Source organism: Fukomys damarensis, unplaced genomic scaffold (assembly GCF_012274545.1).
Source record: "Fukomys damarensis isolate Sample0158 unplaced genomic scaffold, DMR_v1.0_HiC HiC_scaffold_20, whole genome shotgun sequence".
NCBI lineage: Eukaryota > Metazoa > Chordata > Mammalia > Rodentia > Bathyergidae > Fukomys > Fukomys damarensis.
The window spans coordinates 17,527,406-17,547,556 of record NW_022900932.1 but is presented as its reverse complement, the minus strand read 5'-3'; the positions used below and the strand labels follow the sequence as shown (position 1 = coordinate 17,547,556).

The 20,151-nt window shown below is 47.2% G+C and overlaps 2 protein-coding genes across 3 annotated transcripts in view; both read left to right on the top strand.

The window, feature by feature from the left end:
- Positions 1-695: 695 nt before the first annotated feature.
- Positions 696-19,052, top strand: Sec24c (SEC24 homolog C, COPII coat complex component). 2 transcript variants are annotated; one of them, XM_010607077.1, is made up of 24 exons: positions 696-788; positions 2,623-2,822; positions 5,599-5,737; positions 7,139-7,314; positions 7,516-7,887; positions 8,122-8,258; positions 9,484-9,552; positions 11,097-11,208; positions 11,438-11,565; positions 12,726-12,864; positions 13,095-13,210; positions 13,382-13,506; positions 13,646-13,837; positions 14,263-14,356; positions 14,569-14,685; positions 15,021-15,191; positions 16,031-16,127; positions 16,234-16,379; positions 16,562-16,700; positions 16,832-16,950; positions 17,200-17,379; positions 17,601-17,792; positions 17,995-18,084; positions 18,229-19,052. In XM_010607077.1, the coding sequence occupies exons 2-24, from the start codon at positions 2,651-2,653 to the stop codon at positions 18,367-18,369; spliced, it is 3,363 nt and encodes a 1,120-aa protein (XP_010605379.1). In that variant the 5' UTR covers positions 696-788; positions 2,623-2,650; the 3' UTR covers positions 18,370-19,052. The 2 variants fall into 2 exon arrangements, with proteins under 2 accessions (XP_010605379.1, XP_010605383.1); XM_010607081.1 differs by lacking the exon at positions 9,484-9,552.
- A 528-nt stretch (positions 19,053-19,580) lies between these two features.
- Fut11 (fucosyltransferase 11) overlaps positions 19,581-20,151 on the top strand; it is a 4,141-nt gene continuing 3,570 nt past the window's right edge. The window contains 2 exon segments of the mRNA XM_033766525.1: positions 19,581-19,710; positions 19,751-20,151. The exon segment at positions 19,751-20,151 is cut by the window's right edge and continues 17 nt beyond it. Coding sequence (XP_033622416.1) covers positions 19,618-19,710; positions 19,751-20,151 — 494 coding nt within the window. The 5' untranslated portion in view covers positions 19,581-19,617.

The window sequence follows — 20,151 nt, the reverse complement described above, 5'->3', positions numbered from 1 at the left end:
AAGTCCAACACCTGGAAGCTGAGGCTGAAGGTTCACGAGTTCAAGGCCAGACTGGGTAACATGGTAAGACCGAGTATCAAACAGAAAACTGAAACAAGAAAACACAAAGACACTGTACAAAAATGGCTAATAACTAACATTTACCTAGGGCTTACTAAAATGCTAATCTATGAAACGTGTAAATTAATTCTCTCAACAAGCTCTTAGCTGGATATTACTCCCATTCTACAGATTAAACGGAGGCAAAGAAACTGCCCAAGTTAGGGAACCACAGAACCAGGACGCAAACTCATGCACACTGCCCAACAGTAGGATTACTACCTTTTATTGCCACCACTACACATTGCACAAAGTTCAGAGAACAGAGGACGGAAATCACTGGGGTCAAGGGTCAGCAGGAAGTTGCTTTAGATCATAGGTCACTAATACGTCACAGCCCGGTTAAGGAAACATTACTAGTCTTTTGACCCAGTCGTCTCAATTGCATCTTGGCTGGAGCGGCCACAAAGTGGCCAGAACATTTCAAGGAAGAAAACCAAAACAAAAGTACAAAAAAAACTCAGGAGAGGGTCCAAAGACGATGCCGTATTAGAAGAGGGTAATGACGCAAGCGCAGCATCCGGGTCCCCAAGTGCATGCCTAATGCAAACGTGGCAGAAGGAGTGGCCGCGTCTGGAACGTGGAGGCGGAACTTCCGGGGCCGACACCACGGCCCCCCCACGGAACCGGAAGTGGAGCCTGGGAGCCTAAGACGTTAGGAACGAAGGCGAACCTGGATCTGGAGCCGGGTGAGGAGTGGCATCCGAGGTTGGGTGGTGGGTAGCGATGCAGAGAAGAGGCTGGAGTACTACTGACCAGATTGATTGGGGTCTGGTTTTAGAAGGAAGAGAGGAGCCTGGGGGCGGGGCCCAAGAAGAGACCCTCGTCTCACCCATCCACGATCTAGGACCAGCCCTAGTCTCTCCCTTCTCCCGGCCCAGGTTCTGGCTTCTGCTTCCTGCTCCGAGACTGTCGAAGGCCACAACACGCCCGGTCTCTACCGCTTAGAGGTTTCTCGCTGCTGACCGTGGCCTGAGAAGTTGTCTTCTCGGTCTTTATCCTCGGCCCTCCCAGCCTCCAAAGCTTGAGTACTTTCAGACTTCTAGGAAGCTTGCCCCGCCTCCTTGGGCTGTCATTCTCAACTATCTAATCCACCTAGAATGGAATTAAGGCTGGCGTTTGATTCCAGGCTCTAGAATGTGTTTGATGGGATAATTTTCTTTACTTTACTTTACTTTAAAAAGTAAGGGAGGTAGACATCTGTCAAGCTTAGTGCCAGTGACCTGTGTAAAGTTTAGGATTTGGAAAAACAACTCCCGAGGGTGTTTGAGTTTAGAATTCTAGTCCAGGAGCAGCTCAGGATTTTCCCTCCTAGCCAAGAGGAAGAGGCTCATTGTTTCATGGTAGCCCTTGTGAGGTCTCCTGCCTCTTGGGGCCCTTCTGCCTGGGATAATTAGGATGATAAGGCTATATAGAGTAGACGAGATAAGGTAGTCCTTTTCTTCAAAAAAGCAAGAACTGGACCTGGTAAGGCTATCTCTCAGTTGTTGGGCAAGATTGTAGTGATTTTGATGGTGGCCTACATTCATAACAAACATTTAAGGAGAGCAGAAAGAGTTGGAGAAGTGCACTGGGATTTTAAAAGACACATTGTGCTCCACTAGAGGGAAAAGATGAATGATCTTTTCCATGCAGTCCTACTTTGCCACTTATCTTTGAACTGCCTCCCTAGCTTATGTGAAGATGTTTTTGTGTTTGGCTGAACTCAGTTTTAATCAGTTACCTTGGTGGACTTTTCAGATGTCTTTACGTTTGGTAATTAATGTTTCATTTCATATATTATTATTTTGTGTTTTTGAGATGGGACTTGTGGCCTTTTTTCTGCCTCTAAATCTATTGGTCTGAAAATTTATCTTTTGAGGGGGAGGGATTTAGCTGATCTGACCTAGACGTTTACCCTGTGATTAAAAACAGCTAGTACTGTAGATGATACTCATTGTTTATTGCATGAATGGATGAGTGGATGCTGGAGAGAATAAATAGAAAGTGGAGATATTCTTTCACTTATCTGTAAATTTATGGTAATTCAGCAGCCACAGGACTTCTTCTGACTAGACATTAGAAATCATACCACTGGAAATGGAGGCTGCTGCTTCATTCTAGTGAAGTTAAAATTTATAACCTCTTTGTAGTGGCAAAACGTGGGGTACACAGTAACAAAATCCTTGCTTTGAGGAAGCATAACTGGATACTGGCTGAGGCAGAAAATTACTGAGATCCTGTGGCAGCCTGAGAATGATTTAAGTTGATCACTGCCTGATAAGGGCAGTCAGCCCCTTTTTATCCCTATTTCTTACCTTGAATGGTTGCTCTCTATTTAGAAAATTCATTTTGACTGGTGAAGCATATCTATAATCCCAGCACTAAAGAGGCTGAGGCAGGAGGAATGCCCTGAGTTCAAGACCAGCCTGAGCAATATAAGTTCAAGAACAGCCTGATCTCCATAGTGAGACCCTGTCTCCAAAAAAAAAGGAAAAAAAAAAACGTGTTTGACTAATTTCTCTCTCTTCTCTCATCTAATAGGTAAGACCAAGTCGGGGATGCTTTCATAATGAATGTCAACCAGTCAGCTCCACCTGTGCCGCCAATTGGGCAGCCTCAGCCCATCTACCCAGGGTATCATCAGTCCAGTTATGGTGGACAGCCAGGTTCCACAGCACCTCCAACTCCCTATGGCGCCTACAATGGTCCAGTGCCAGGCTATCAGCAAACACCTCCTCTTGGTATGTTTTTCAGGTTTCTTTTGTGAAGGAAGGGAATCAGTAATGGTCAGGTTGGATTGTTTTGCTCTAGCAAAGTAGCTTAGGGAATTTAATGGCTGGTATTGAAAAACGTAAATCTTGCTCTCTGAAATCGAGAGCCGGCGAGCAGTCTGCCCTTTCCTGTTTTTAGACAGTTGACTGTGTTTCTTCTGTAAGACATCTAGTTGGAGTTCATTTTTCAGGTTCAATGGCAGCTCACTTCCTGTGGGTGTCACTCTGCCTCACCTGGCTGCATTGTTGAGAGCTAAATGGAAAGGTTTTGATCACAACTCCAGAATCTGTTCACGTAAAATATCACTTAAATTATTGGTTTCTCTGTCCCTCTCTGGCTCCCTATCTCTGTCTCTCTTTCTGATTATACTTACATCTATACATGTATCACTCATTGCACTGATGACTCTGGTACAACTCTGTCCATAAATGATTCTGGAATGAAAAGCGTAGTATTTTGTGCTTAATTTTGATGCTTCTCATATCTCCAATGTCATTTCTTTTCCTTTGCCTCAGTTTCCTCTGCTTCTTACATGCTTGGTAATGTCAGGGTAGTAAGATCAGTTTGGTTCTGTATTAGGTTCAATGGTTAGAGCCTTCTATACAAAGCACCTGATCTACTACTGAGCTGTACCTCCATCCCCCAGTGTTTGGCTTTTATGTTAATTTTTCGAGAAGAGTAGTAGAGTAGTAGTTACTCCACAGATTACTTTCAGAAAATAATTAACAGTACTTGTTTGGTCAATTGCAGGGTACTCCAAACTTTGTAATTTTTTAAAAAACTCAGGCCCTTGGCATTAAGCTACATCCCCAAACTATTTTTATTTATTATTGTGAGACAGAATCTTGCTAAGTTACCCAGGCTGACTATGAAATTGTTCTTCTTGCCTCAGCCTCCCAGAGTGCTGGGATTAACCAGCTCGTACTACCATGCATGCATGGCTTCTCTGTATACGTTTTTTTTTTTTCTGGTACCCGGGATTGAACTCAGGACCATGCACTTACTAGGCAGGCACAGCACCACTGAGCTAAACCCCTGGCCCTCTCTTTATACTTTTGGGGTGGGTACTGGGCATCCAACTCTGGCCCTTGTGCTTGTGAGACAGGCACCAGAACCATTGAGCTAAATCCCCAGCCTGTAGAGGACTTCAGAATCCACATTTGTCATTGGTTCTTTATACTTTTTAAGAGTAAATTCCATGCTACTGATGTCCAGCCCTGTGGATTGCTGACCCATCCTAGGTAAAAAAGAAGGCACTGAGGAAAAATAGGTAAAATTTGGAAAATGAATGAAGTATTACCTTTTTAATTATAGCTGTGAAAAAAGTCTGTGAGGTGGTAAAATTAGATCTTAGTTCTTTAGAACCCTTATCCTTGGTTGGGACTTTGACTGGACAGAGTCCGCTTTTGCTCGGCCTAGTCCTGATTTATCAAAATGGAGTTTGTCATTCTCTCAAGAGAGAGCCTTGCCACTGAGAGGAAAACCTGTCTGGTTCTTTCATAGTTTGTTAGCAAATTCAGATTAATCATGTTCTCCTAGGCAGGTTCTGTAATATCTAATCTCTTACAAGGACAGAGTAAAAGAAAAAATTGTTTGAAGAGGTCAGCAAATTTCCAAAGTGATTTGTCAAGTAACTAACGACATTCTTCCCATGTTTCCTGTGGGAAGAGTAGCTAAGGGGAATAGAAGTAGCCTTGATGGCAGCTCTGATGAATGGAAAGGATGGAAAGCATAGGTGACAGCACTAATGGGAGGACAGGCCAGCTGTCCTGTCTGAACACTTGGTCCTGGGAGAACACTCCTAAATCATGTGCTGTTGGAAGTTTTCACAGTTAGAAATGGATGAAAAGGTTATGGTTAGGGCAAGAAGAATATAGCTCAGTGATACAGTACTTGCCTGGCATGTGTGAGGCCCTGAGTTTGATCCCTAGCACTGTAAAGAATTAAAAATATTTTTAAAATTTTATTTATTTTTTGTACCAGGGATTGAACTCAGGACATTGTGCTCATGAGGCAGGCACTGTGCCACTGAACTAAATCTCCCCCCCACCTCGTTTCTTTGGGTTTTTTTTTTTTGTTTGTTTTGGCACCAGGGATCAAACTCAGGACCTTGTATTTCAGCCCCAGCCCGTTTTTCTCTGTTTTTTTTTTGGCGGGGGGGATAGGGTCTCCCTGTGTAGTTCAGGCTGGTTTTGAACTCACTGTGTATCCTGGGCTGGCCTTGAACTTACAGTGATCCTCTTACCTCAGCCTCCTGAATACTGGGATTACAGGCATGCTCCACTATGCTCAGCTGAAGGCCTCAGGACCTTGTATTTCAGCCCCAGCCCGTTTTTCTCTGTTTTTTTTTTGGCGGGGGGGATAGGGTCTCCCTGTGTAGTTCAGGCTGGTTTTGAACTCACTGTGTATCCTGGGCTGGCCTTGAACTTACAGTGATCCTCTTACCTCAGCCTCCTGAATACTGGGATTACAGGCATGCTCCACTATGCTCAGCTGAAGGCCGTATGTTTTTGTGGCTCTGGCTACAGCTTCACCCTGGTGTACTTGTCTAGCATATTGTAGGCTGGATGCAAGGCATCCATGTTCAGAGTACCACTGTAGCTAGTGCTGATAATATCTGTTCACCGTGTGTCTGTGGTATTGTGTCAGCAAAGGTTGAGCTTATTGATTCTTGCTTTGCATTCCTGGCTTGGGGAGGAGGAGAAAATTATTTCCTAATCATTACTTTCTGTCCTTTACCCTCAGGTATGTCAAGAGCCCCACCCTCCTCAGGGGCACCTCCAACCTCGACAGCACAGGCTTCCTGTGGCCAGGCTGGATATGGCCAGTTTGGCCAAGGTGATATACAGAATGGACCCAGCTCTTCCACTGTTCCCATGCAAAGGTATGTACTTAGATTAACCTAAAACTGGTAGTTCCTTTGTAGATCCCTCTCTCTGTTCCTTTTGCCCTCTTGTATTTTGTCATCTTTTTTCTAGGTTGTTGGTGCTACTGATATCCAGCTCTGTGGATTACTGACCTAGTTTAATACTTGTTGTCTTTTACATATTATTCTTTTTCGGTGCACCTGAGTTCAGTAAACCTGAGTTCTGTTCTGTTCTGCTCTGTTCTTTTCTTTCTTTTTGTGTTACTGGGGATTGAACTCAGAACCTTGGGCTTACCAGGCAGGTGCAGCACCATTGAGCCACACCATAAAACACCAGAGCAATTGCCTATAGTTGGTATGCAGTGATAGTGGAATTATTTTGTATTTACTTTTAAATGTGCTGTCTTATATCATTGCCAGTTTTCTCCTTAGTTTTCCAGGTAACAAGGTGTTGCTAGATAGACCCAGTTGGAAGAAGGCTACTTGGTTTATGTTGTTTCTCTAGTTCTTTCTTGGTACAATTAGCACCATTCCTCTAATTAGTATAAATTCCCAAACTTGGCAGATGTGCTTCTATGACCTTATAGATTATTCTAACACCTGTCCCAGGAATAAGTAGTACTTTGCTTTGTTTTTTGGTACCGGGGATTGAACTCGGGTCCTTGAGCTTGCAAGGCAGGCCACCGAACCGCTGAGCTAAATTCCCGGCCAGTAATACTTTGCTTTAAAGTTGAGCAGGGAACTGTTTGGATTTATTTGATCTCAGACTTTTTTTTTCCTTTGGTACCAGGGATTGAACTGATCTCAGATTTTTCAAGTGCTTGTTTTATGCATGCTTATGTGTACTTTCCCTTTCAAGTTTATTGTGGCTTCAGATTAAAAAAGGAAGGTGGTTTAGAGCTGGATGTGGTACATTCCTGTAATCCCAGCATTCTTGGAGGTTGAGGCAGGAGGATTGGAAATTTGAACACAGCTTAGGCAGTTTAGAGAGACCCTGTCACAAAAAAGTACAAAAAGGGCTGGGGATGTAGCTCAGTACAAAGGTTCTGGGTTCAGTCTCAAGTACCATAAAACAAACAAACAAAAAAGAATAAAAAAAACTAAGGTAGTTTGTCAATAAAGGATTGGGCTAGAGGAGGAAGTAATTTAATTAGCTGGTTAAATAGTATTTGACTTGAGGGTGCTTGTCATATGTTTATGGAATGAATCTAGTGGAAAATAAGATTTGTTACAAATAATTAAAGTGTAGATAATCAGAAGTGTCATTGGCCCACAAATATAGGTATATGAAGCCATAAAAGAGCTCAGGATGAGGTAAGATGCCAGACAACAATGTAGCTTCCTATGTGATGTGGCATTGCTGACATCTTTGCAGGAAGCCCAGCCCACCAGTCACCTCTGCTTTCCTTCTCTTTATAGGCTCCCTGGGTCTCAGCCATTTAGATCTCCATTGGCCTCTGCAGTCAGTCAGCCAGCTGTGCTTCAGTCCTATGGCCCTCCGCCGCCGACAAGTACACAGGTGACTGCCCAGCTGGCTGGAATGCAGATCAGTGGTGCTATGGCCCCAGCCCCTCCCCCTTCAGGGCTGGGCTATGGTAAGTAGTGGTGACCACAGGAATATTACTGTGGCCTCCTTTTCAGAAGCTTGAGGCTCTGGGGGAATATCTGAATCTTTTTTATTTCCTGGGCCTCTGAGCCCCAGAAGATGGGGCAGTCATACATGCCCTCTCTTTAATGGAAAGCGATTTGCTGAAGGAGGCAGAATGACTTCTGACTCTACCTCTTCTGTTCCTCAGGACCACCAACATCACTGGCCTCAGCCTCAGGAAGTTTCCCTAACTCTGGTCCATATGGCTCCTATCCTCAAGGCCACGCTCCTCCCATTAGCCAGGCCCAAGGTCATCCTGGGGTTCAGCCTCCCCAGCAGTCTGCCCCCCTACGGGCCTCCAGCTTCACACCTCCAGCTTCAGGGGTTCCTCGGATGCCTTCGATGACTGGTCCACTTCCACCTGGACAGGGTTTTGGGGGCCCCCCCATGAGCCAGCCCAACCATGTGTCCTCAGCTCCTCCTCAAGTTCTGCCCCCAGGCACCCAGATGACTGGGCCCCAAGGACCACCGCCACCTATGCACTCCCCCCAGCAGCCAGGCTATCAACTGCAACAAAATGGTGAGTTTTCCCAAGGTCTATATGGATAGCTTGAAGGCATCATTCCTTGGTTGTGGGGTTTATAGGACATTCTTTTTTTCTCATAGTTCGTATAGTGATCTCTGTGAGTGACTTCACCAGGCATTAATGTACCTCATAATTCTATGTTTATAGGATTCTAGTCATTTCCCTGAGGCCCTAAGAAGGAATAAGTAGGGGATTTGGACTTCATCAATTTGTGCCCTTGTCTCTTAGGTTCCTTTGGTCCAGGCCGGGGCCCACAGCCCAATTATGGAAGCCCCTATCCTGGAGCACCCACTTTTGGCAGTCAGCCTGGGCCTCCTCAGCCACTTCCTCCTAAGCGCCTGGACCCCGATGCCATCCCCAGCCCTGTAAGTAGATGCTTACGTGGTCCTGGGAAAAAGGGGTTGGTGTCTGCCAGATAAGACAGTCGACCTAGATGAGATGTTTGCATAGTATGTTCTGATAATTTTCTTTTTTCATTCATCTTTTAGACCTAAAACCTAGAAGTAATTTTTGAGTCTTTGAACATTTTGAAGTTCCAGAATTCTTTTTCATTCTTGGGCAGTTTGATTCCACAGCTGCACAGAGAAGGAAACGAAACCAAGAGAGAGCAGCAGTGTCAGTAGAGCTCTGGGTGGAGGGCTGTGTTCTGTCACTATTGGGCATACATGGCATGTTCATCTCTGCCCTTCAGTGGAATAGTGACTGGATTGTATGTTCTTAGACCTAGTAGTTTAGCTTTCTTCCTAATGGAGAGCAGGTGGGAATTTCTCTGGTGTTAGATGTTCAGAGGAGAGCAGCCTTACTGGTCTCCCTTTGCTCCTACTTGGACAGTGCTGGAGGAGGAAGTTCCCAGTACTTTTATTGGTTGCCCTTGTCGTGTGGATAGGAAAAGTGAACTACAGTGTATGAGGGTAAGTGTATGTATGTAAGGACCCACAGGTATAGGGAAGGGAAGGGAAGCTGCTTTTCTGAAGAAGAGAGTGAACCTCGCTCAGGCCCTCCTTAGCAGACTTGGGATAGAGGCTGGGACTGTACTGTACTCCTGTGTAGGGGCCGGCCACTTTATAGTCCTGTCTGTAACATTGCTATGTCAGTTACCCACCATGCTTAGCCATTGTCATATTTCATTCTGTTCTCTTCCCACTTCCTCTGGGGACCCACCATAGTGAGGGAGCCTATTGGCTGAGGGGGACCCATGAGGATTGAGCAACCCCTCCTTTCCTCCCCTTTATAGTGGGGAGAATCTGGTTGACTGTAAGGGAGGATTCTTCCATATAAGAAGAGATCTTAGATGGGAGGTTTGGCCTTTTGGAGGGAATATTTCTCTTTTTAAGGTTTCTCCCATTCAGCATCTCCTATAAAGCCCTGCTTGCTTCTTGTTTGCTCTCTCTCCTCATCTTGCTACATCATATTCTGAGCCACTGAGGTTTGGAATTTCAGATGTAGAGAGGGCCTGATTTCAGCAGTTTGAGCTGGGCTCCAGCTGTTCATGTCTAACTCATGAGGGTTGAGAGAAGTAACATCTGCCTTTTGTTCTTTTGTCTCCCTCCCTATATTTCCCTGCTGCCTTTAAAATTAAAACACTAAAAGCAACTCAATGAGCTGCCTCCTCAGCAGAAAACCAGGCACAGAATAGACCCTGATGCCATTCCTAGTCCAGTAAGTGCAGGGGGTGGGTGTGTGTGCACGTGTCATCTCTGTGCCACCCATGCATGCCTGTGACCTCATCGCCACCTCATCCACCATGTCCATCCCTCTCCCTTCTCTTCCCTTAGCCCTTATAGATCCTCACTTTCCAAGCTGAAGGATATGCATGCCTCAAGTCACCATGTAATGAAGAGGTAGCAAGCTGTTAGCAGTGCCTTGAGTATGGGGTGTTAGAAGGTCATACTCTTTGGGCATGGCCAGATGGCGTGTTCATTTTCAGTTTTAGTCCTGCTGGCTCCTCCAGAAACCTGCCTGTGACATGTGATGGAACAGGACAGAGTTGAGCAATAGATCTTTTCACTTTGGGTTTGATTTGTCTCCAGCTTGTTGTAAAGAAACTTTTGTGTAGGTGGCTACTAATGTACAGATTTCTGATATCCCAAACTGGCATTTCTTACAGGGGAGGGGATTGCTGGTTTGGGAAAGTGTGCGCCACTTTCTCATCAGGAGAGCCTTTGATATATTTCTAAGCTTTACTCCTTTTTGCTGCTGGTTACAGTTATTTGGCTTTTACTTTTTTGGCTTTATCAAACTCATCTTGAAGTAATTGACCAAAGGTTACCAGCCTGCACAAAGGTTTGATTACCAGCTTTGCATATCCTTTTTTTTTTGGTTTGTTTAATTTTTGCCGTGTCTGTCAAAATGTGCAGGGTGGGGGCCGGGGATTTAGCTCAGTGGTTCCGCCGACTGCTTTGCAAGTGTAGGGACCTGAGTTTGATCCCCAGTACAAAAAAAAAAAGTGAGGGGCTGAGGATTGGGCTGTAAGAATTGGATACTTAGTTTCTCCCATATATGCACACTGATGCTTAACTCAAAGGAAGGCAGCATCTCCTTCCTCACCTTACCTGATCATTTCTGGCTGTTTAATTCTGTCCTCACCCTGTCCTTTGTTAATTTCATTGAGTGTAGAGTCATTCCAGTTAGAATCATTTTTACATGGTTACTGTTGTCTGTTTTCCTGCTCTGACTCAGTGTGTCTTGGGGGGAGGAGGTCGGAAGGTTCCGTGGGGAGGAATGTGGACTCTAAACATGTCTAATGGTCTGGGATCAGAGCTGGAGCTTTCCTGGAGTGGGAAGAGTGAGAGGGTGCTCATCTTTGATTGGGGATTAGGAAATAGTTCATCAAGAAGCTCATTCTCGCCAGGCGTGGTGGCGCATGCCTTTAATCCCAGCACTCCAGAGGCTGAGACATGAGGATTGCTCTGAGTTCGAGACCAGCCTGGGCTACATAGTGAGTTCCAGGTCAGTCTCAGCTACATAGTGAGATCCTGTCTCAAACTCCCCACCCCCACAAAAAATGAAGCTCATTCTCAGTGTGGCCTATCCTGCTGCTGGCTGTGGAGTGGAAGCAGAGCAGGCCTAGCCCATGAGATATTCTTTGGCAAATTATTAAGTTTCTGTGCTGCTGCAGCTCTAGCCTTTCTTTTTCTTGGTACCGTGGGACCCAGCCCGTCCTTTTCTTCTATTGTCTCATTCATCTGACTTCTTTCCTGCAGATTCAAGTCATTGAAGATGACAGGAACAACCGGGGTTCAGAGCCATTTGTTACTGGTGTCCGGGGCCAGGTGCCACCCTTAGTCACCACCAATTTCCTGGTGAAAGACCAAGGTGAGAAGGGCATACATCTTCCCTACAGGCACCTTTGCTCCAAGGTTACCAGCTTCTGGGTGGAGCTTTTAGCAGTCTTTAACCGGAGACAAGCCTCTCTACCAAGTCCATCTATGGAGAAAGCCGCCATCAACTCAAGCACTTGTGGTGATGGGTTAAATCTCTGATGAAGGACTGGTATCTTCAGGGATTCTGTGATCTGACCCAGAACTTCTGCCTCTTTTGTCAGGGAATGCAAGTCCTCGATACATCCGATGCACATCCTATAACATCCCTTGCACATCTGACATGGCTAAGCAGGCTCAGGTACCCCTGGCAGCTGTCATCAAGCCCTTGGCAAAGCTGCCCCCAGAGGAGGTAAGTCAGGGAAAGGGCTAGAATATAATGGGGGTGGGGGGTCAGGCTTCTTCCTATATGTGATCCTGGTTGGCATGATGGAAGACATCTTGATTGGGCAGGACAGGACAGTGTCTTCAGTAGCTTTTCTTCCTGAGGCCCATGGCTGGAGGAATAGTAGGGATGACAGCAAAGGGCCAAAAAATGGACCAGGGTTCATAAAAGCAACTGGTGAAGACAGTTTGATATAGAAACCTCTCATTGCATGGTCATCTCCAGAAGATATGCTTTCTGTTCTTTTTCTGATATGCTGTCCTTTTGCCCCAGTATATAAAGAATGTTAAGACAGCATATAAGAGAAAAGGTGGGGCAGGGGATTTAGCTCAGTAGTTCCACCACCTGCCTCGCAAGCGCAAGGACCCAAGTTCGATCCTTGGTACCAAAAAAAAAAAAAAGGTAGTAGGATTCAATATGGCATCCCTTACATGGCTCGGGCCCTGATCTTTCACTCTAGTCCTTGAAACTAGGGTGGAAAAAAGAGCAAGGCAATTCTTTTTCGGGCCTTGATAGGTTATCTCATGTTCATGCCTCACTGATCTAATTTAAGATGCACTTCTCTGGACCTGGAAGCTCAAGGTGCATTTTATATTCTGCTTCTCTGTCTTCCTCTGTGTGTTTTTCTTTCTCTTTCTGGTTCCCAGTGGGTATGCTTGGACACTGTTCACTTAATCTGCAGGTTGACATCTACCTGGCTTATTAATTGGGTGACAATTCTACTGTGGTGGAGGGGGAGAAGTGTCAGGGACGGAACCAGGAGCCAAGCTCCCTGGAACAGAAGTGGAAGGGATTGAAATTTAGGCCAGAAACAAGAATCCTGGGTAATCTTTGTACAGCCCCTGGCTTTCTACGACCAATTTCAGTCCCTCTTCTCTTTTAGGGAGAAATAGAGTCTGAGATGAGAGTAAAAAGAGGGAATGGTGGAATGTAGTCTCCTTTGAACATTTTCCTGTGATCACTACCCTCCTCCTATGCCCTCATTCCTTTCCACTGTGCTCCTTCCCCAAACAGAATAGCTGAGCCATGCCCCTTTTCTCTCCAGGTTGTTCCTCCTTATCTTTTGCCATATGTCTCAACCACTGTAGCTTCTCTCTATATCTGACCCTTTCCCCTTTGTTCCTTAGGCTTCACCGTATGTTGTGGACCATGGGGAATCTGGCCCCTTGCGCTGCAATCGCTGCAAAGCATACATGTGCCCCTTCATGCAGTTCATCGAGGGAGGGAGGCGCTTCCAGTGCTGCTTTTGCAGCTGTATCAATGATGGTATGGCTATGGAGGCTGGGATTTGGGGGGGAAGGTCCTGATGACATCTTAATTGTCCTCCTTTTTAGTTAGATGAGGGTCCATTTTCCAGGAGCTGGAAACATATGGCACGTGTGGGGATGTGGGACTGTGGAGCAGTGATTGGAGTGATGTGGGGCAGCTCAGCTAGGGCCAGGTGTACTAAGATTGAGGATAGACCCTTTGAGTAACACACTGCATACTCCCCACAGTTCCCCCCCAGTATTTCCAACATCTGGATCACACCGGCAGACGTGTGGATGCTTATGACCGTCCTGAGCTATCCCTGGGCTCTTATGAATTCTTGGCCACTGTAGATTACTGCAAGGTAAGGGAAAGTAGAGGGAGGGGAGGAGCCATGGGTGGAGGATAATGAGACAGTTAAGGATTGCTGTTATCATTTCCTTCACCCCTTCCTTGTCCCTTGATGCTGGCTACTTTCTGGTCAGCTGGCCTGCTCACCTGGCCCCTTTCCTCTCAACATTTCCTCTTTTTACAGAACAATAAGTTCCCTAGCCCTCCTGCCTTCATCTTCATGATTGACGTCTCATACAATGCCATCAGAACTGGTCTTGTTAGGCTCCTCTGTGAGGAGCTTAAGTCACTGTTAGACTACCTACCTAGGTGAGAGTTGTGGAGCTGAGGTGCTTCCTTTGGCTAATAGTGGGGTGTCTGAGTTGACAGAGCAGTCAGAGCCCAGTGTTGTAAAGTTGTGGTTGGTGGAGAAGGTAGCAAATCTAAGTAACTATGTCATCCTCTACAGGGAGGGTGGGGCAGAAGAATCAGCAATCCATGTTGGCTTTGTCACCTACAATAAGGTGCTCCACTTCTACAATGTGAAGAGCTCATTGGCCCAGCCACAGATGATGGTTGTATCTGATGTGGCTGACATGTTTGTGCCCCTGCTGGATGGCTTCCTGGTCAATGTCAATGAGTCTCGGGCAGTCATCACCAGGTGAGAGCCAGATTGTGGGGGTGAAGGGTAGTGGAGAAGGTAAAACCATCGAAGGGTAGGGAGCTAGGTAGGTAGCACATGCCTGTATTCCGAGGTGCTTGGGAGACTGAGGCAGGAGTATCACAGTTTTAAAGTCCAGCCTAGGTAACTTAGTGAGACCGTGTCTCAAAAAATAAAAAGGCCTAGGGATGTAGCTCAGCAGTAGAGTACTTGTCTATCATGATGGAAGCCCTGGGTTCAATCCCTAGCACTGCAAAAAAACAAAATGAAGCCAAAGAATGGCCAGGTAGTTCAGCAGAGAGGGGCAGGGGCTGTAGCTCAGGAATTTTCACAATCTGGGGCCAGATGACTCTTTGGTGAATTGAGAATGAGGCATAGGAATCTGGGTAGCAATTCTAGTTGTCTCCCATCACCTATCTCTTCAGCCTACTGGATCAGATTCCAGAAATATTCGCAGACACAAGGGAAACAGAGACAGTATTTGCACCAGTTATCCAGGCTGGGATGGAGGCCCTGAAGGTAAGGCTGGCATCCTTGACAACTTCCTCTGTCTCAGTTTTCTCTGACCATCTTTGGCCCCCTGGAATACTGCATCCATTTTCTTCAGTGATTGATGGCTGTCTGGTAAATCAGGTTGTCTGACATTTGGTGCTTAATAAGTGACGCAGGAAAGGATGAATAATGCATGAATAAAGGGAAGAATGAACAAGTAGTGCTGTCTTCTCTCCTAGGCTGCCGAGTGTTCAGGGAAGCTGTTTCTGTTCCACACATCCTTGCCCATTGCAGAGGCCCCAGGGAAGCTGAAAAACAGAGATGACAGGAAGCTGATCAACACAGACAAAGAGAAGGTGTGGGACTGGAAGGTGGGGGAGGCCTTTCCATTATAGAGGAAGGTGGTGACACTGCCCAGTGTCCATTCCTAACTTTCTCAAGGGACTGCATTCTTTCCTGTCATATTTCACATCTGCGACTGCCAGCCTGCTCCTCCCCTCCCACACCCGTCTACCCCATTTTAGCCCAAAGCCTTTGATGAACGTTTTAAAGAGTAGTTGTTACTATTGTGAATTCCTAGCTAGTAGACCTGAAGTCTTAGAAGTATTGAGTATGCTAGATTACATTATCACATACAATTTTAAAAGAGGGCAAGAGCTGAGTTAATGAAATTTCTAATACTCCTCCCCAGACTTTGTTCCAGCCTCAGACAGGTGTGTATCAGACTCTGGCCAAAGAGTGTGTGGCCCAAGGCTGCTGTGTCGATCTCTTCCTCTTCCCTAACCAGTATGTGGATGTGGCCACACTCTCAGTTGTGCCCCAACTCACTGGTGGCTCTGTCTACAAATATGCTTGCTTTCAGGTACAGTGTGGGATTCTGGGTGGCAGGTGGCAGCAGGGCTGGGAGTGTCTTCTTTATATCTGTTGTGGCTCTTGAGCTGCTGACTCATGAGTAAGAATTGTGTTGCTAGTGCACAGTGGCTTACGCCCTTAATCCAAGCTACTTGGGAGGCCAAGTCAGAAGGGTCATAGATCTGAGGGCAGCCTGGGCAATTTAATGAGACCCAGTCTCAAAAATTAAAAAAGGATAGAAGTGTAGCTCATTGGTAGAATGCCTGCCTAGCATGTACCAAGACCTTGGTTTCCTTCCTGTTGACCACAATTTATTGTGTTTTTTTGGATTTTTTTTTTTTTTTTTTTTTTTTTTTTTTTTTTTTTTTTTTTTTTTTTTGGTACCTAGGATCAAACTCGGGTCCTTGTGCTTGCAAGGCAGGCAGCGGAATCACTGAGCTAAATCCCTGGCCCTCCCTTGACCACAATTTAAAAAAATTATGTTGGGAGTGTAAAATGAACCCTGAGAATGTGGCCCTTAGGAGACTGGGTCTTGGAATCAGTCCTAGACCTACCATTTGCTAGCTTTGTGACCTGGGATAAATTACCTAATTACTCCTTCCTTTTTTTTTCCCAATCTGTAAAATGGGGTTTTAATATTTATTTAAGATTTGTCTGCAGAATTAAATAATTATATGTAAAGCATTGTATGGCATGTACCTGGATGCTTAAAAGCTGTCACTATCATCATCATCATTCATTCTTCCCATCATTATGATTAAGTAGGCTTGTGGAGTGGAAGGGGGCAAAAGACTGACTGCAGAATGAGCTCTGTACTCAGTGATGTGACTTTGGGCCTGGGGACTGCAGGTGGAGAATGACCAAGAACGGTTCCTGAGTGACCTTCGTCGTGACGTACAGAAGGTTGTTGGCTTTGATGCTGTAATGAGGGTCCGAACAAGCACTGGTAAATCTGGTTAAAGAGCAGGTGGCGGGGCAAACCTGAGAGGGAAGGCACATGGCACATGGCACATGTCATGCCTCTAGCCCTGACCCTGTCCCTGTGGCTTCAGGTATCCGTGCCACAGACTTTTTTGGCTGTTTCTACATGAGCAACACAACAGATGTGGAGCTGGCTGGGCTGGATGGGGACAAGACGGTGACTGTGGAGTTCAAGCATGATGATCGACTTAATGAAGAGAGCGGAGCCCTCCTGCAGGTGGCAGGCGGGAGGAGGCAGGGGTTGTTGAGAGGATGAGCGGATAGAGAGGACTGGATGAAGTGGCTGGGGGAGGAGAGGCTCATGCCTTTCTTCCAGTTTAATAATACAGCAAAGGGGCAGCTGCTTCTGAGGACTTTTGTGAGGGAGGGGTATGAGCTCCCCCTTTCTCCCTCCCCTAGTGTGCCCTGCTTTATACCAGCTGTGCAGGGCAGCGCCGGCTCCGCATCCACAACCTGGCCCTGAACTGCTGCACCCAGCTAGCTGATCTGTATCGGAACTGTGAGACTGACACGCTCATCAACTACATGGCCAAGTTCGGTGAGAGTGCAGGCAGGGCAGGGTGGGTTTCGGGCCGAGAGATGGTCCAGACTGGTCAGTGATTCAACATTCCTGGGTAGGTGTGATGCTGGGTGACTGACCAGTGGATGCTACTTTCCTTCTCCATCCAGCATACCGGGGTGTTCTGAATAGCCCTGTGAAGACTGTGCGTGACACTCTCATCACTCAGTGTGCCCAGATCCTGGCCTGTTACAGAAAGAACTGTGCCAGCCCCTCTTCTGCAGGACAGGTAGGGAAAGTTTTGCATTTGGGAGAGGTTTTTCATGACCACTGAATGAATGAATGAATGAATGATTTTTTTAAAGGGGGAGAGATTTATTTAGCTCACAGTTTGGAGCTGTTTCAGTCCATAATCAGCCCACTCAGGGTGGTGTGGCATGGCAGAGGGGCATCATAGAGGAGAAACAGTTCATAGCAGGCAGAAGAAAACAAAGCAATAAGCAAGGGATCATTAACTTTATTTTGATAAATCCCCCAGTTGATCCTTCCTGAGTGCATGAAGCTGCTTCCAGTTTACCTGAACTGTGTATTGAAGAGTGATGTCCTACAGCCTGGAGCTGAAATCACTACTGACGATCGTGCCTACATTCGGCAGCTGGTTACCTCCATGGATGTGGCTGAGACTAATATCTTCTTCTACCCTCGACTTCTACCACTGGTGCGACTGAGGGTTGGAGTGTGAGACACTGCTTTGAGAAAAGAGCTTCTAGGAGGGAGACAGTTAATCCTACTTGTGTCAATTTCATTTCACATAGTTACTGAAACCACCAAGGTGTCTGGGGACTTACTTCCTAAGTTCTGCGTTATGTGTATGTGTGGAAGGGAACAGATGTGTCTCAACTGTCCTTGATGACCTTTTGCCTATTTGCTTTTGTCTAGACAAAGTCTCCCATTGAGAGTACCACTGAACCACCAGCAGTTAGAGCATCTGAAGAACGTCTCAGCAGTGGTGATATATATTTACTGGAGAATGGGCTCAACCTCTTCCTCTGGGTGGGAGCAAGCGTTCAACAAGGTGTCGTCCAGAGCCTTTTCAACGTTGCCTCCTTCAGTCAGATCACCAGTGGCTTGGTGAGGGCTGGGAGTCAAGGGTGTAGAAGTAGTTTGTGATGTGTCACTTTACCTACCAGGCAATACAGTACAGTATTTGTGGGGAAAGGAGGGTGCTGTCATTTTCCCAGGCTTCCTTGTTTACGATAACACTCAACTCTGTGCTGCCCCTTCTTGACTGACCTCAGACTACTTTTAAGGACAAATTAATTTTGTGTTCCAGAGTGTCCTGCCAGTTCTGGATAATCCACTGTCCAAGAAGGTTCGAGGACTCATTGATAGCTTAAGGGCACAGAGATCACGGTACATGAAGGTAATACTGTTCTGAACCCTGAATTTCTCAGCTTTCAAGTTTTTACCTGGGAGCTGGGTGGGGAGTGAGTAACCAGGTCATGGGATTTCTGGGTATGCTTAATTCCCTTTGATCCTACCTCACCACCCCACATTCTGGCCATAGCTTATCGTCGTGAAACAGGAAGACAAGCTGGAGATGCTGTTCAAGAACTTCCTGGTAGAAGACAAGAGCCTGAGTGGGGGGGAATCCTATGTGGACTTTCTTTGTCATATGCACAAGGAGATTCGGCAGCTACTGAGCTAAAGCAAGTGGGTAAATGGCACAGGGTCCCAGACCAGCTTCCAGAAAGTACCCGAGGATGGCAGAGAAATTGGGACAGTTCCATATCTTATAAGTCATGTAAGCTGACCTCAGTCTCTTTAGTGGGAGGGGGAGATAGGAGGAGACACCTTCTTTCTGGGCTCAAGTATCTTACCACTCTGTCATGTCCTGCTGATGGAAGGTGTCCCATCCCTCACTCTACCCTCCTTTTCCTGCTAATCCTGTTGTAATGAATGTAGTTTCTCAGTTCACTGTATATGATTTGGTGTTGGGGATTTGGAGGCACCCAGACCCTGGCAATATGTGTCCTTTTGGACCAGCCTCCAGGAAGAGAAACAGGCAGGGGCAAGAAGGTGTAGGGATCCCAGGGTTACTACAGAGAGTGGCTAATTCAGCTCAGTGTCATCAACAACTTCCTATATTAGGGATAAAACATGCAGGTGCACAAGAGCTGGCATACACACCACAGGTGGTAGAGAGAAAAGTGGTTAGTGCTTCTCGGCCAGGAGGTCAGCAGCCAAGTTAGTTACTGAGGGTGGTTAATTAGCTTTTTCTCTGCTTCCACTGCGTGTGCTCTCCCCTGCTATGATTGCTGATCACTTCGTGGATAGAGGCACATTCTCAGAGACATGAGTGAGCCTGGGAACTAAGTTGCAAAGTGTATTAACACACCTAGGAGAGGTCCCAGCCTCCTTTCCAGCTGGAGAGCCCCGGACACTGGATGGTTCTGTAGGGAGCCTGATCATCAACTTGCAATACCTCACAGAGCCAGCCCACATCCACCCAGCTCCTACTGGAATCACGCTTCTTCAAGCCGGGGGGTGCTGGGGAGAGGCAGAGGCAGCTGGAGCCCTGTCCTCTCCCTCTGGGATACCTCTTGGGCTTTGGTATTGACTGAACGGCTGACAGTTATTTTCCAACAAGGGCTGGGGCAGGACAAGGGCTAGGATTGATGGCAGCATTGCCTGCTCCCAGCCTGGGATGCCCCTGCTCTGGACCTCTCATTTCTCTTCATTGGTTTATTTTTCAATGCATCTTTAATTTGTAAAGAAATAAAATAAGATGTAACCAGTAGCTTCGTCTTACTCGGCATGGACTCTGGATAGGCTCGCCTGCCGGCGGGGCAGAGCTGCGCATGCACTGCATGTCCGCGTCATAGGGCCTCATCCCTGTCCATTCTGCGGGGCGGGGTCTGGTGCTGTCTCAGGGGTGCTGGCTGCAGGAGCGGACATGGCGGCCGGCCACGCCGGGTCCGTGCTGGCCGCCCTGGGGGTACTCAGTGTGTGTGTGGCCGGCGGTCCTGGGCCCATGGTAGAGGATGAGGCCGATGGCCGGCGGTCCTGGGCCCATGGTAGAGGATGAGGCCGGTGGGGAGGCTGCGTGGGCGGAACCGTGGGATGGCGCGGTGTTCCGATCGCCCTCAGCGCTGGGCGAGGTAGGGGTTGCGCGCCGGCCCGGAACCCCGCGGTCGGGGCTGGAGGGGGCCGTGGACTTGCCGGTGCTACTGTGGTGGAGCCCGGGATTGTTTCCCCATTTCCCCGGGGACTCGGAGCGCATAGAGTGCGCGCTGGGCGCGTGCATGGCATCCCGGGATCGACGGGTGCGGGCAGACTCGCGGACGCGGGCTCTGCTCTTCTACGGCACCGACTTCCGCGCGTCTGAGGCGCCGCTCCCACGCCTGGCGCATCAGAGCTGGGCACTCCTGCACGAGGAGTCGCCCCTCAACAACTTCCTACTGAGCCACGGCCCGGGCATTCGCCTCTT

Excerpts from the sequence above, each read along its gene's own strand:
- Sec24c (XM_010607077.1), top strand. The coding sequence starts at position 2,651 with ATGAATGTCAACCAGTCAGCTCCACCTGTGCCGCCAATTGGGCAGCCT. Across the intron at positions 11,209-11,437 it reads TTTCCTGGTGAAAGACCAAG|GGAATGCAAGTCCTCGATAC; the intron begins GTGAGAAGGGCA and ends CTCTTTTGTCAG. Across the intron at positions 12,865-13,094 it reads TTGCAGCTGTATCAATGATG|TTCCCCCCCAGTATTTCCAA; the intron begins GTATGGCTATGG and ends TACTCCCCACAG.